This window comes from Folsomia candida, unplaced genomic scaffold (assembly GCF_002217175.1).
Source record: "Folsomia candida strain VU population unplaced genomic scaffold, ASM221717v1 Fcan01_Sc004, whole genome shotgun sequence".
Classification (NCBI taxonomy): Eukaryota; Metazoa; Arthropoda; class Collembola; order Entomobryomorpha; family Isotomidae; genus Folsomia; species Folsomia candida.
The window spans coordinates 5,004,573-5,018,743 of NW_019091196.1; the positions used below are offsets into that span (position 1 = coordinate 5,004,573).

At 36.6% G+C, this 14,171-nt stretch overlaps 1 protein-coding gene across 3 annotated transcripts; it reads left to right on the plus strand.

Moving 5' to 3' along the window:
- Window positions 1–4,771: 4,771 nt before the first annotated feature.
- LOC110849224 (cell death-inducing p53-target protein 1 homolog) lies at window positions 4,772–8,836 on the plus strand. Of its 3 annotated transcripts, none has more exons than XM_022096608.2 (4): window positions 4,772–4,944; window positions 5,414–5,617; window positions 6,178–6,310; window positions 6,740–8,836. In XM_022096608.2, the coding sequence occupies exons 2-4, from the start codon at window positions 5,428–5,430 to the stop codon at window positions 6,843–6,845; spliced, it is 429 nt and encodes a 142-aa protein (XP_021952300.1). In that variant the 5' UTR covers window positions 4,772–4,944; window positions 5,414–5,427; the 3' UTR covers window positions 6,846–8,836. The 3 variants fall into 3 exon arrangements, with proteins under 3 accessions (XP_021952300.1, XP_021952298.1, XP_021952299.1); XM_022096606.2 differs by having other exon boundaries at window positions 4,773–5,143; window positions 5,399–5,617; XM_022096607.2 differs by having other exon boundaries at window positions 4,773–5,143.
- The last annotated feature ends 5,335 nt before the right edge of the window (window positions 8,837–14,171 follow it).

Genomic DNA, 14,171 nt, shown 5'->3' on the forward strand with positions numbered 1-14,171 from the left:
CCCTGGACTCAAACGACAGGTCGTGAGTGTCCCTTGTGAGTTCATCACATGGAGTAGATTAGCCGAACGAATATTTCATTATTTTACATCAGTTATTTTTAGTTTGGCGTTTAAATTATTCAATTTCGTATGATTTTTAAGATTTTTATGATTTTATGAGTTATGATTTTTGAAATAATTCGGCTCGTTCGGCTAATGTACTCCATGTGATGAGCTCAGATAGCGTGAAACGGAGTTTAACTGCGCAGGTAAAATATTGGGATAACAAACTTATTTATTTTTCAGATTGGAATAGGCACGCAAAGTTGTAAGTAAGTACTTTTCTCAGGTGTGTGAGTGAGACTAAAATGTCCCCCAAACTTAGGAGTAAATATATATCGACATGGTTGACAGGCTGGATGAATTTATATATTGTACTTTGTACTTTTTATCTAATTATTGGGATGGAGGAAAGTTGTTAAGAAATTCTTTGTATCCCGAGTCAAGCCTTATGGAATCAGTATCTATGTATGTCTGGGTGTATATGTGCGGTCTTCGGTCACTTTACATAATTTCTGCTGCATAACTACCATTTCACATAATGACCATTTTACATAATTATCAATTATTTTCGAGTGTACAAACTATATAGGTACTAAAGATTTATCTACCTACACCTATGTACATATGTGGAATGGTTACACTGTTGCTATTAGAAATCCAGTATTAAAATAATACCCAGTGGTCTTCATATATAACTCAACCAGGATGGTACTGATAATACCTTCTTGGCATAGCTCGGTATTTTTTACGGGCCGGTAAAATTGTAATACCAAGCGGTAGCAGCTTTAATACCAAAAATCAATAACTGCATGACTAAGGTGTATCAGATTTCTAAGTACATTTGTACGTAAAAAATAACTCCAATGGTTCCACCGACGACTATATTTGCACCTTATAGTGCTCGGTTACTGTATATAACGAGAAAGGAAATTTTAAACTTACGTATAAACACCAACTTCTAGCCCTGATAATTAAGCTTGTAGAAATTACGAAATTAAAATCCAGTTTTCCCTGCAGATTTCCAAACACGCCATTCAGGAAGATTTTAAGATGTGCAAGTTCCTCTCAATCTTAATTACGAAAAAATTATGCGATACGTATTTGTGTGATAAGGCTTCTTATGTAAAATGACTTTTATGCAATAAAAATTAGGCGAAATGGCCATTATGCAAAGGTTCGTTATGTAAATTGACCTAGGACCATGTGCATGTGTATGTATGCATGTACTATTTATGTGTATTGTACGTGTGCGTATCGGATCTGACAGATGCTTATGTGCATTTGTTTGTGAATAATTCAAAAATTGAGGGCCGAATAATAGAGAAAACCTATTTAGGAAATATTCACCAGGGGTCAGTAAGTCCGGGCAGAAATTTAGAAGCGGACTCTGTCGGGCTAAATGAAGGCTGTGCCGTAGATTTTTATCATAGTCGATAAGCAGGAGGAAAATTTGTTGAAATTAATTCGTGTGACGGTTATCATGCCATTTTCTGTCAGGTGGACATAATATGAATATCATCAATATATTGTGTAATTTAATTGGTCGTTAATTTAATCATACTAAATTGTCAGTTCAATTATATGACCTGTATAAGTTCAAATATAAGTTCAAAGGTATACAGGTGTCAACAGGATAAGTGACGATGTTTCGTTAAGTCATGATGTGCGTAGCGTGTTTATTTAGGGGTGAACGTCTTTTATAAGATCGTCTCGTCATGTCACATGTCCGTCTGTCCATTGGTCCAATAAAACTAACTTGAACGGATACGAATTTGGGTATACGGTTTTTTGTTACGTGTTTCCCCAAACCTGTAAATTAAATACTGTAAATTGAATAAATTAACCATGCATTATTCCAATATAATTTATGTTTTTTGTTGAAAACGAGGTGGCCCACTCAGACCTCATCATCAAACATTTAGGCCTGGCTTCCGAGTTTCGATTTGCAGGACATCCTATTCCCTCCTGGATATTGAATTAAAATAAGGGGGCAAATTCTGAAGACTATGTTTTGGTAAATCGGTATTGCATAACAATTCGTTGATAACAAATTTATCAAAAATGTGCTTAAAAATAATTAAGAGATACACCTTTGTAAAATTTCATCTTAATCTTTATATCTGCATAAATCTTTATTTGATTGGAATTTTTTCTTCGTACACTTTTATTTTTCACCCAAAACGGTACACATAAACTTTGCAACATTTTCTCATTTCAATTCATAATTTAATGGATGAATTTCCGGCAAAGTTTCTGACTCTATTTAAGTTTTACTGGGGTCAATAAGCGGTTACATTTTACTTTCACTTTTTTGCCCCTCATCACTAATTCCAAGACTGGAAGGGTTATATAAAATGCAAAAAATCATGTTGCATGCTCCTGCAAGAAATATGTCGTCTATTTGTGGGGGTGGTTAAAACCATTGGGTCGCATCATTCCACTCAAGGGTGTAAACTCAAAATTCTCACAAAATTGGCAGCACACTTTGTGTTAGGCTCATTTATTTTATGGCGACTTGAAACAACAAATAACGTCACGAGCACAACAACAACCTTTGTCTTGGCGTTACATAAAAATTGACTACGTTTATGTGACAGACATCCTGCTTGACAAAAATAATTGCCAATTGTTTCAACTTCTTTCTTGCCTGGTATGCATGCATTAAATTAGTAAAGTCGGGTTTTTATTTTATGAGCACTAAAACTACGCAACTTTGAACAAAAACATATACGTAAGCCACATTAAAGACAAAAATGTGGCTTATCAAAAAGAACATGGGAAATTTATATACTGATAAAAATTTCATTTGTAAAACGAAAAACTGCATCTTTTTTACTCTGATCAGACTAAAATTAAAATCTGACACCATCGCTTTTTTCAGAATCATATTATTTTATATATTTTTTTTAGAAATTCAGTGTGGCGAAAAATCTTACTTTTTGTTCCTGAGTAATACATGTTTAGAGTGAATGAGTGGACACAGTGGTCATAGATTCTCATCGATTCCCATCGATTGAAGTTTGGCAATAAAGCAATGTGTGGATCACGTTGCATTTAGCAAAGAATGTTAACTCTTGTTTATTACATGAATACGTACATTCGTGTATTCTTACAATTGAGGTCTCTCATTGTATGCTTTCCGATTTTGACCAAATTCAATCGATCACAAATTTAATGATTATGAAATTTGCGAAAGGCAAGATCTCCAAATGCACAAGTTTGGCAAAGATATTTGCATCCGAAGAGGAGAAAATGCGCAATAAATTTTGAAAGTGTCAAAGAAATTTGTCAACTTTAGGGAGTGTTTTCTCCTCTTTCGATGCAACTATCTCCTCCACACCTGCGCTGTATTTTTTGCAAATTTCGTACTAAATTTGTTTTAAATTCGTTATAGATTAACACTAATTTGGTCAAAATCGGAGAGCATACACTGGGAGACTTCCATTGTTATATAGCGCTTACAGAGAAATTAATTATGCAATTTTATGTCTGTATATGTATGTTAATAACGCATGCATTCTCCATGGACAAGTGAATATTTGTATGTATCGTGTTATGTATGCGTCAATTTGACTAGCCTCACAGCCTTTTCAATCTAAAGATAGCTACATAATTAATTAAATTATGTAAATACCTGAGCCAGGCTCAATTCAACCAACGCATTGACTCATGTACATATGTATAAGTAAACGCATACAACAATCCAAACTATGAAATTTTGTCCTTGATGTGTTCATTCGAAGAATTATCTTTACCAGGTATAAGTTTCATAACCCAACCCTTCGCATATTTCTTCATGGTAATAACAGGATTGCCGAAATATCATTAAATGGTGGCAGCCGCTTATTGTGATCAATTTGTCTGTCCGTCCGTAGGTAGACAAGATATGTCCCGAACGGCTCAATTCTTTCGACCTTCATGACGGTGAGGACGAGGTCAAAGGTCAAAATTCACATAATTTTCATTGGATATTGTGCTCGCTAACAACAGGATAAATCCGATTAGTGCGCAAGGGGTGCGGTCCAAAATTAAGTCTAAAGTAATCTAAATTTAATTTTCATATGGTGTGTCATTTTAAAGAAAATTTCAATATTTTTGACGGCTGACCAGACCAACCCACGACCGAGAGGAGGAGGTCAACAAAACTCAAAAATGCATGATTTCCATTTTTCATGCGTCACATTAAAATTTTACATATTACTCATGCCACCTTTTCATGTTCGTTGACACGGTTTATTTCATTGTACGTTTTTTGTGGTTGAGTTGAGTGAAACATGACTGGAATGATCCATTCAATTGTGACGTGGTTAAAATCTTAAAATGATTCATTTTGACATAAAGCTACAGACCTGTAGATAGATGGGTGTGGAATGGACGTACTTATTTAGGTATGTACTTTATTATGCAACACTAGACAAAAATTCGGGACAAAAAATACGGTCCATCCAATCAAACCCATCACTGCTCGGCAGTGGCCGCGGAAGCTGTGGGTACATGTGAGGACTTAAATATTGCAAGATAGGGAATCGAGGGGTTTATATAACATGGGCAGATGATAGGGAAATCGAAAAACCGTGGGGACATTGTCCCTCTGTCCGCGGTCACTGTAGCTCGGTTTTGTATAGATGCGACTACCTTCTTAGATTAACTACCTATAAATTTTGGTTGATGCATGAACATTTGTCTTCCAATCTTATCCATGCCATATTTTTGAATTGAGTCGTTGTATATTGGTACACTTATATATAGTACAACAATAAATTACATTGGGATCGCAGTACAATTGTAACTGACCAGCAGTGCATTCAAGATCTATTTAATAGTTGATAAAATTTCTAAAATTCATCGAACTTGGAAAACCAGACGGTTTCGGAGCGATTTCTTCACAAAACCTGCACTTTCGTACGACTTTAGCCTTCCGCACACAGATTCTGGTCTTTTTATGAGTGCAGCACCCCTGGAAATCATAATATTTACGAAATATTTCGAGTTGGCATTTTTAGTGTTGATTTTGACTTTAGTAAACGGCACAAGATATTTGTTATTTGCTGATTTACTGTTTTAACTTTAATCCACACTGGATATATACACTCAAAATAAGGTAGTAATGAATCATTACCATGCGGAATGACTATGTGGCTCTACCACGTCGGTTACGATTTGTCGTAAAGATTGTAATAATAAGTTCAGGGAAATTCAAATTTATTACCAAATATTAAGGAAATGAATACCATTATGTATTAAATTTGAATTTCCCTGAACTTATTATTATCATTTCTGCGACAAATCGTAACCGACGTGGTAGAGCCACATAGTCATTCCGCATGGTAATGATTCATTACTACCTTATTTTGAGTGTATATATTTCTAGTTCGTTGAAACAAAATGGCCGATCAAGGAGATCAATATCCAACTGAGAAAATGTACCCAGCTCCAGCACCACCCCCCTATTTTCAAGGAGCGATGCCAATGCAGCAATACCCACCCATGCCAAGTTTTGCGGAATCTCCACCCATGCAGCCCCTTGCGACGGCACCACCGCCACCACCGGTAACTTTCCAGCCAGTACAGACCCGTGCGTTTTTGTTACATTACATATTTTCTGCTGTTTCAACCTTAGAGTTGATTAAGGTGGCATTGTATGCGGGCTTTGAGTTTGAATTATTATGTCTCAACTTTCCCTTCTTCCTTCCATATATTCAAATGACGATTTTGAAACCTATTCATCCCCGTGGGTTTTTTTACAATATGAAGATTTTAATGCATCTAAAAATCGACAATTTTTAGACTTACAAAGTTACGACTGTAGAATTTTGATTTTTTTCTTCTATGAGGAAATAAATATGAAATAGATGAAAATAACAAGTAAAAATTAAACATTTTCTCATTTAAGAAAAAAATCAAAATTCTAGCCTCCTAACTTTGTAACCCTAATAATTATCGATTTTTAAGTGCATTAAAAACTTCATATTGTAAAAACCCCACGGAGTTGAATAAGTTTGAAAATCGCAATTTGAATATATCGAAGAAGGGAAAGTTGAGACGCAACAATTCAAACTCAAAACTCGCGTACAAGTGCACGTTAAAAATGTATTGATTTTCGTGATTAGTCATAAGCTAAAATATATTTTGCAGCTGTTATTATTCCCCGCGTGCATGAACCCGTCGTCATCGACTGCCCCCACTGCCGAGCTAAAATCACGACTTCCGTTCGATACGGTATTGGAATGATGGTTCACCTTTTCGCAGTTGTGCTCTGCTTCTTTGGGTAAGCCAGCAAGTAGTTCACTCTAAAAAATTAGGTAACATATTACGAAACGGTGAGTATACAAGGATGGTAAACAAGTGTTTTTTTCGCCCTTGATTCAATTTTGTTGAGCGGTTTCATACCCATTCATGAAAAAGATTCGTAAATCTACGTCGTTTACAAAGAGTTGACGTGAAAAGCCCATCGTAAAAAATTGGTTTTCATTTTTATTTCTTGCCAAATATCATTGATAGATCGATCGTTTTCGTAACTTGCTTAATACACGAGACACTGACTCAGTTTGAACCCAGGTAAAACCCCGTTATCTTGCTGACGGACAAAGTCTTCGTTTAATAGGGCTGCTCCCTATAGTAATCATGAAATTCATTATTTAATTCATTAGTATGTTATACATTCATCACCTTGAATGATTGTATACAATTTGTATAGGTGCTGGCCATGCTGTCTCATTCCCTATTGCCTGGACCCGTGCAAGGACACAACTCACGAATGCCCTGCGTGTGGACGACACCTTAGCGTCGTCAAACGCCTTTAAGCTTCTGATAAATCTAGATCTTTCAGGAAATCAACACTTTCAGTCCAATTTCTTTAAAAAAATGGACAATTTTGAATAAAATCGTGTTAAACGAATATAAATAAAAAAAAGTTGCGTCAAACCACTGACACACACAGGTATTTTGAGGCGTTCTAGAGATATCCTGCCTGCAGACGGACGGACGGACATAACGATCACATTAAGCAAGTTAATAATGATTATCCAAATTCATTCCAGCTTGATTTGAATGTGGACCTAAAAAATGTGCTTTACAAAATTAAAAATCAGCCCATTGCATATTACATACAAAGTTAGCATTTTTCGTGTTGATTACTATAATTTTGACATTAGTTAACGGGACAAATGTTAAAAATTTTTTCTTAAAACCTTACGAAAGTTTTCTAGTTCTTCTCCAATTAAAAAAGTGTAGCGTGGGAATTTGTTGAATTGTGGAATTTGTTGAATTGTGGAATTTGTAGCAGAAACAAAAATTAAGAAGATTTATGTTAAAGTTTTAATAGATATCTGGTAGTGTTTAACGCCAACTGCTAAATGTTTACAGAAAAAGTTAAACTAAAAAGGACAAAGATGAGATTCTTGAGTCCCGGAATTAGAAGAAATAATTTTTCTGGCATATTTCATTGTTACTACAATTATGAACCATAAGTCGTGACAGGATTTGGAATTGACACGTGATTTGTATTGTTATCACTCTTTCTTGTCGATAGTCAAATTTGTAGTGTTTCTCAACGGGTACAAAATCCTTCATCCGAACCCGAACCCGAACCCGATACCATCTACCCGAATCCGATAAATACCCGAACCCGATAATCCGATTTGTTTGGAGAACGATCCGAATCCGAACCCGAACCCGATACACTCCATCCGAACCCGAACCCGATACACTCCATCCGAACCCGAACCCGAAACCCGATAAGTACCCGATAAGTATAAAATAATTTCATAAGCTCATTTGTGTATTAATGAATTTGTTTCCCAATTATTGTTTAAACTGTTAATAACAAATCGCAACTTCGAGCTTCAATTTTATAACTTCTATTTGTGTTAAAAAAGAAACCAACCTTCTACTGCATAAATTTTTGTTTCTTCCCCTAATATTATCCATCACTCATGGTTATTATTACTATCCTGTTGTTTCCTCTTTGGCATCCAACCGTGCACCACGTATCTCTCTCTCGCTCTGCAACTGGATCCTCTTCCATCTGGGTCGCGGGTGTGCCAGGGCAAGTAAAGTGTGTCCCAAGGCCTTATCGCCATGTGAGCACTCACACCCCCACCTGCGTGCCTGGTGACACCCCCTGCCACACCCGTCCCAGCAACGACAAGCTGAGCCATCAGGCGAAGATGGATTCGCCGGACCCAGTGCACGGGAGGATCTACGCCATGGAGGACTCCCCCAGGTAGGTCATTGTTTGGTATATCGGGGTAGTGACCGTGGGGGTGGTTGGTGGAAGAGTGAGGACGGGGTCGTGCATGGCGGTGGGCAGCGTAGTCGGGCCTACGGGGGTCCCATGACCCGGTTGTGTTGTGAGGAGTGGGTGAAGGGGCAAGTGGGTAGTGTCGTTCGGCCCTGGTCACACTGTGTGACCGTGAAGGGGACACGTAGCCCGAACCCGAAAGGGTGCTAGGGTATTTCGTGGTCCGTGGACACCCCGCCCAACAACCTTCGCTCGTCTTGCTTCCGCCTTCCCGACGCCGTCCTCATTTGGATATCACCACTATCTCTCGGGATCTGCCTATGATCCCTATCACTCATTTGTCCTGCCTGGGTGTCTGTAGTCGGAGCCGAATGGACCTCTGGGCCACATTCCCAGAGGTGATAGTGGTTTTCCTAGCTCTCCACCATAGCTAGGTTTTCCCACTATCCTCCGACTACTCTGTTATACATTTACATATCTAACTCTGTAATAATTCCATGTATTTGATGAGGGCCACCGGCCATATATCAATAAATTTCTATATTCTTATTACTATCCTGTTAAAATTTCTATCCAGTAATGTTTACATGGAATGGAGAGGTAGGACCCAAAAATGGTTAAAATTTGGTTACGTATTTTATGAATGTTCCATTAATTGAATGACAAGTTATTTCAAACACCTCGCAATGTTTAAAAAACTTTTTGGGACTAAAATTTTTTGAATCGGGTTTTCGGATAATCCGGAGGTAAACCCGAATCCGAACCCGATAATAATCGGATACTGAAAGCGTGATCCGTATCCGAACCCCATAACGTTCGGATACTGAAAACCCTATCCGAATCCGAACCCGAACCCGATAAAAACCCGAAACCCGATGAAAACCCGAACCCGTTGAGAAACTCTACAAATTTGTAAAATGGTCCAGGCAATGCCCAATAGCAAAAGGCATCAAACGGGAAAAAGGCACGCAAAAAAGCAATTTGGCATTGAAACAGAAAAGGGCATGAATTGTTTCCCAAAAAGGCGCCTTTTTGCACACTCTGGCATTAATGCAATAATTTAAATAATTAGTCTGAATGATAATATCAATCAGGGTGCATAAACATTTTTCATTTCACAACATTTCACAACATTTCATTTCACAACAAAAATGTTTATGCACCGATATCAATAATCAATAAGATAGTTTGGAGAGTGGTGGTGCAAATGCTATTCCGGAAAATTGATTTGATAGTAAGTGAAGTACAACAGTAGAATTGTTCGTCTTTATAAAGACGAACGAAAAATAAAGTAAATAAATAAAGTAAAGTAAATTAATGAACAGTTTAATTCCTAAATCACCTTAGATCTAGTCTAAAATTGGTGGTTAATAAATATCTAATTAATCTGCACTAATTTAAAATGCATATTGTTTTATTTACATTATCATGAAACTCTTTCAAACCACGCCAGAATCCACGAAGAGGTTTTATCACTTCGTGGTAATCATATTTCCCAGTTTAAAATCAAAGTACAAAGTTTTGGACCATAAATATTTTAGTTACTACCAATTTGACATTTTATTACTATCGGTTTCACACTATTCATTGCCGGCGATGGTAAATATTTTACTTTATTACCTAAACCGGTACATGTAGCCATAATTACTGACGTGTTGTAGTGAGAATTTTAATGATGTTACTATCAACATATTTTTTGTACGGCATCAGCTACTTCTTGTGATCGCTTTGTCCGTCCGCCCGCAAACAGGATATCTCACGAACGTATCAACATAATTCAACGCCGTTTGATTTTGAGTTCTCGGATAATCCATTATCCGAGAACTCCGATAGGGAAGTCCGATTGATTCCATTATAATGGAATCCATAGGACTTCCCTACAGCTTTCGGGGGTGTGGTCCAAAATTAAATTGAACTTAATTTTTATTCGGGGTATCATTTTAAAATAAATTTCAAAACAAAATCAACGCTGTCAACATTTTTTACCATCGATTATTTGTAATCCATGATACTGGGCACGAGGTCATATTTATTTCGGTAAAAAACATAATTCTCATGTGTGTTACACATTAAAATCTTAAATTTTGCTAAACATATGCCACCACTTTTTTATGTTCGTTTATTTCGTTGGGCGTTTTTTGTGGTAGAGTTGGCGCATTACTGGAGTGATATTACAAATGCATATTCATGTGATTTAATCTTTACAGCTTACATAATATGAAGGGGTTTTAGGATGAATACGATAAATACGATGCTCATATTTCCCAGTTTCACATCAAATTACTCCAAACAGTAAAAGTTTTTAGTATTTTTGTTACTACCCATTTGACATTTTATTCCTATCGGTTTCACACTATTTGTTGCCCGTGACGGCAAAGATTTTAGAACTGTAAAATTACCGCCATGTGTAGTAAAAAATGCAGTGATTTTATTACCAACTTATTTCTGAGTGTATATAAGACTACAAATAGTTATATGGGCTAGGAATGTGTATAAAACACTCAACTTGATTATATAACACGGAAAAAATACCCTCCGCATCCCTACATGAATACTACTGTTTAGCTGATATTAATAGTCTGAAAAAAATCTGAGAGGTTTCCCGGCAGATATTTCATAATATTTTCAAAAAACCAAATAACCTCTCAGAAAAATTTCCAAGGAATTGAGACTATTAATACTGGCTGAACAGTAAATACACAAGTACTTAGTCGGTCCATAGTTCGGATATTTATACAAGCCCAAACTTTTCTTTTCTAAATTTCCGTTCAAAGTTTCCTCGAAAATTTGTCATTTAATATTATTAGTGGGATATCGTGTATTGAATTTACTTTTTGCCCATTTGGTGCAAAGTTTTTTTCCAAATTTCGTGGCATTACACACACAAAGGGTAATAATTAATTAGGAGACTACACATCTGTGCATACATAGATTTTTTTTAAAGTCGTAAATAAAGAACTTGCAAAATTTTGCCCAATTTTTGAACGTGCAAAAATTGTTTTTGTCCAAAACAATTTTTAATTAAAGACTGGTTCGGACAAAGCGAATTCGATTGCTTACATACATTGCACAAGTCTGGTATTTTGCTGCTTTACTAATTTTACTAAGCCACACCGAAGTACATTTCTCGTTCGTTGAGAGAAATGGCCGATCCAGGATACGCAGCTCAACCTCCATATTTTCATGGTCAAGGAGGGCAGTACCCACCCCCACCGCAATCTACAGCCCAAACGGCCATACCGGTAGTAACTTCCCAACCAATGCCCAACAGTACGTTTTTCTTGAATTACATATTTTCCGTTATTTCCACTAACAATTGGGACGCAAACAACGTTCAACCCAGATAATTTTTTGTCATATTGCGAACTTCCGGGTTCAAAACTTGCTGAAATTTTGCATCTGTGCAAGCGCTGCGATAAACGTTGTTTCTAAAGTGTTGCTCTTTCAAACTGAGGCAGTCAAAAAATAATCTGGGTTGAATATGGTTTGCGTCCCAATTGTAAGCAAGCAATTCACAGAGGACTCGATGACAAATTGTCAAAATCAGCTCGGTTCTAATAATCTTTCCTCGGCGGTGAGAATTCATTTTAAAATCCTGGACGACAAATTTGTAGTTAGTGGTCTCAACGGTTCTCGGTTCTCATAGAACCGAACCGGAACCGATGGCTCGGTTCGGTTCCGGTTTATACGGACAACCGAACCGAACCGAAACTTTTATTACCGGTTCGGTTCCGGTTCCAAGTCTTTGAGAACCGAACCGAACCGGCCGGTTCGGGTTGAACCGAACTTCATACATAAATACATTAGCGAAGTTAATCATATTTTCGAAAAAGTTTTACGAATTTCCCGAAATACACATAGTTTCCAAAATGAAATTTTGACGTGGCCGCACCTCCAAAGTTCCCAAAATGAAACTTTGACATGGCCACACCCCCAAAGTTCCCGAAATGAAACTTTGACTTGGTGACACCCCCAATGTTTCCAACACCAAATTTTGACTTGATGACACGCCCAAAGTTCCCAAAATGAAACTTTTATTTGGTCACACCCCCAATGTTTCCAAAACCAAATTTTGACTTGATGACACCTCCAAAGTTTCCAAAATGAAATTTTCACCCCCAAAGTTTCATAAACGAAATGTTTACCCCCAAAAGTTTCTAAAATGAAATCTTTACTTGGTCACACCCCAAAGTTTCCAAAATGAAATTTTGACTTGGTTACACCCCCAATGTTTCCAAAATGAAATCTTTACTTGGTCACACCCCAAAGTTTCCAAAATGAAATTTTGACTTGGTTACACCCCCAATGTTTCCAAAATGAAATTTTTACTTGGTCACACCCCAAATGTTTCCAAAATGAAATTTTGACTTGGTTGCACCCCAAACTTGGAATTGTTTTCTAACTTCAATAATACATACATAAGTGGTTTTGCTGTTGACATGTATTCGAATTTGCTTGTTTAAATACAGTTAAGTTATTGGCTTATATGTGAAATTTCATCAGAAACACGTCAATTAGCATTGTTTGTTGTTTATTGCATATTAATAACACTACCGGTTTGACCCGAACCGCCGGTTCGGTCCCGGTTTGGTCCGGTTGCGGTTCGGTTCCAACTAAAAAAAGTTCGGTTCTGTTTCGGTTCTTCAATTCTGGTTCTCGGTTCTAAACCGGTTCTTCCAAGAACCGAACCGAACCGCACCGTTGAGACCACTATTTGTAGTCAGTCAATTGATTACTAGGCGAGTTTTTTAAGCCATGCAGCTTCGAGGAGTTCCAATTTTTCTGAAGGCTTCCTAAATTTGAGATCTCTTCCTTCAAAATCTGTCAAAATCCGGAGTGTATATGTTTTTTTAAATTTAGCCACTCCCTGCTCTACACATTAGTCGTTCAGGATTTTAGATTTGATTTGATTTTTGATTTATTTATTTCAATGAGACACCCCAATGCTGGGTTATTACGCCTCAAGGTAAAAAATTTGTCATTACAATAGATTTAAGAAAATAAATAATACAATTTATCAAAGTGCATCATGATCGTCTAAAATATTAAATAATTCCACCATTCTCTCGGTACATTGTTCATGAACAAGCTCACATTTAACTAGTCGTTTAAATTCAATTATACTTAGATTTCTTAACTTTTCAGTGATTCGTACCGGTAAATTCAGTACCGTTTTTGACGCCCTATATTGAAATGACTTTCTCATTAATCCATTACATATAATGTTAGGCTCAGAATACGTTACAGTTCTTGTTGCCCTTACTATTCTTTTCTCTTGACAAATATAGTCCCGGAAAATTCCCGGTCCGATATTATTATACATATTAAAGACAATTTGTTGTAAGTTTGCTTACATTTAACCACTCGAGATCTACAATGATTTCATCAGAAATGCTGTCAAATTTAGATTTACCATACACAAACCTGGCACATCTTCGTAAAATATTATTAATACATTTTAAGTTGCTACTCCCAACTAACCAAATCGGACAACAATACATTATAATAGGTAAAATTAAGGCTTGCACCACCATTATTTTATGTCTTACATCGAGGACTCCCTTTAATGAATATAGCGACCATAACGCAAAGTTACATTTCTCCGCTACCTTATCACATTGTAAATTAAATTTTAAATCGTTATCAATTATAATACCGAGAATTTTTATAAAATTAACTCTTTTCATGGGTACTCCATCCAGTTTAACACTAATATCCTGAACATATTGGATATGTTTTTTTGCAGCAATGACCATCATTTCACATTTATCATTATTCAGTTCAAGCCTGCTACTTTTCATCCAATTACATATATTTAATAAATCAGATTCAAGTTTGCTAACAGTTTCAGAAATATTACCGATTTCACCAGAGATTAAAATTCCCG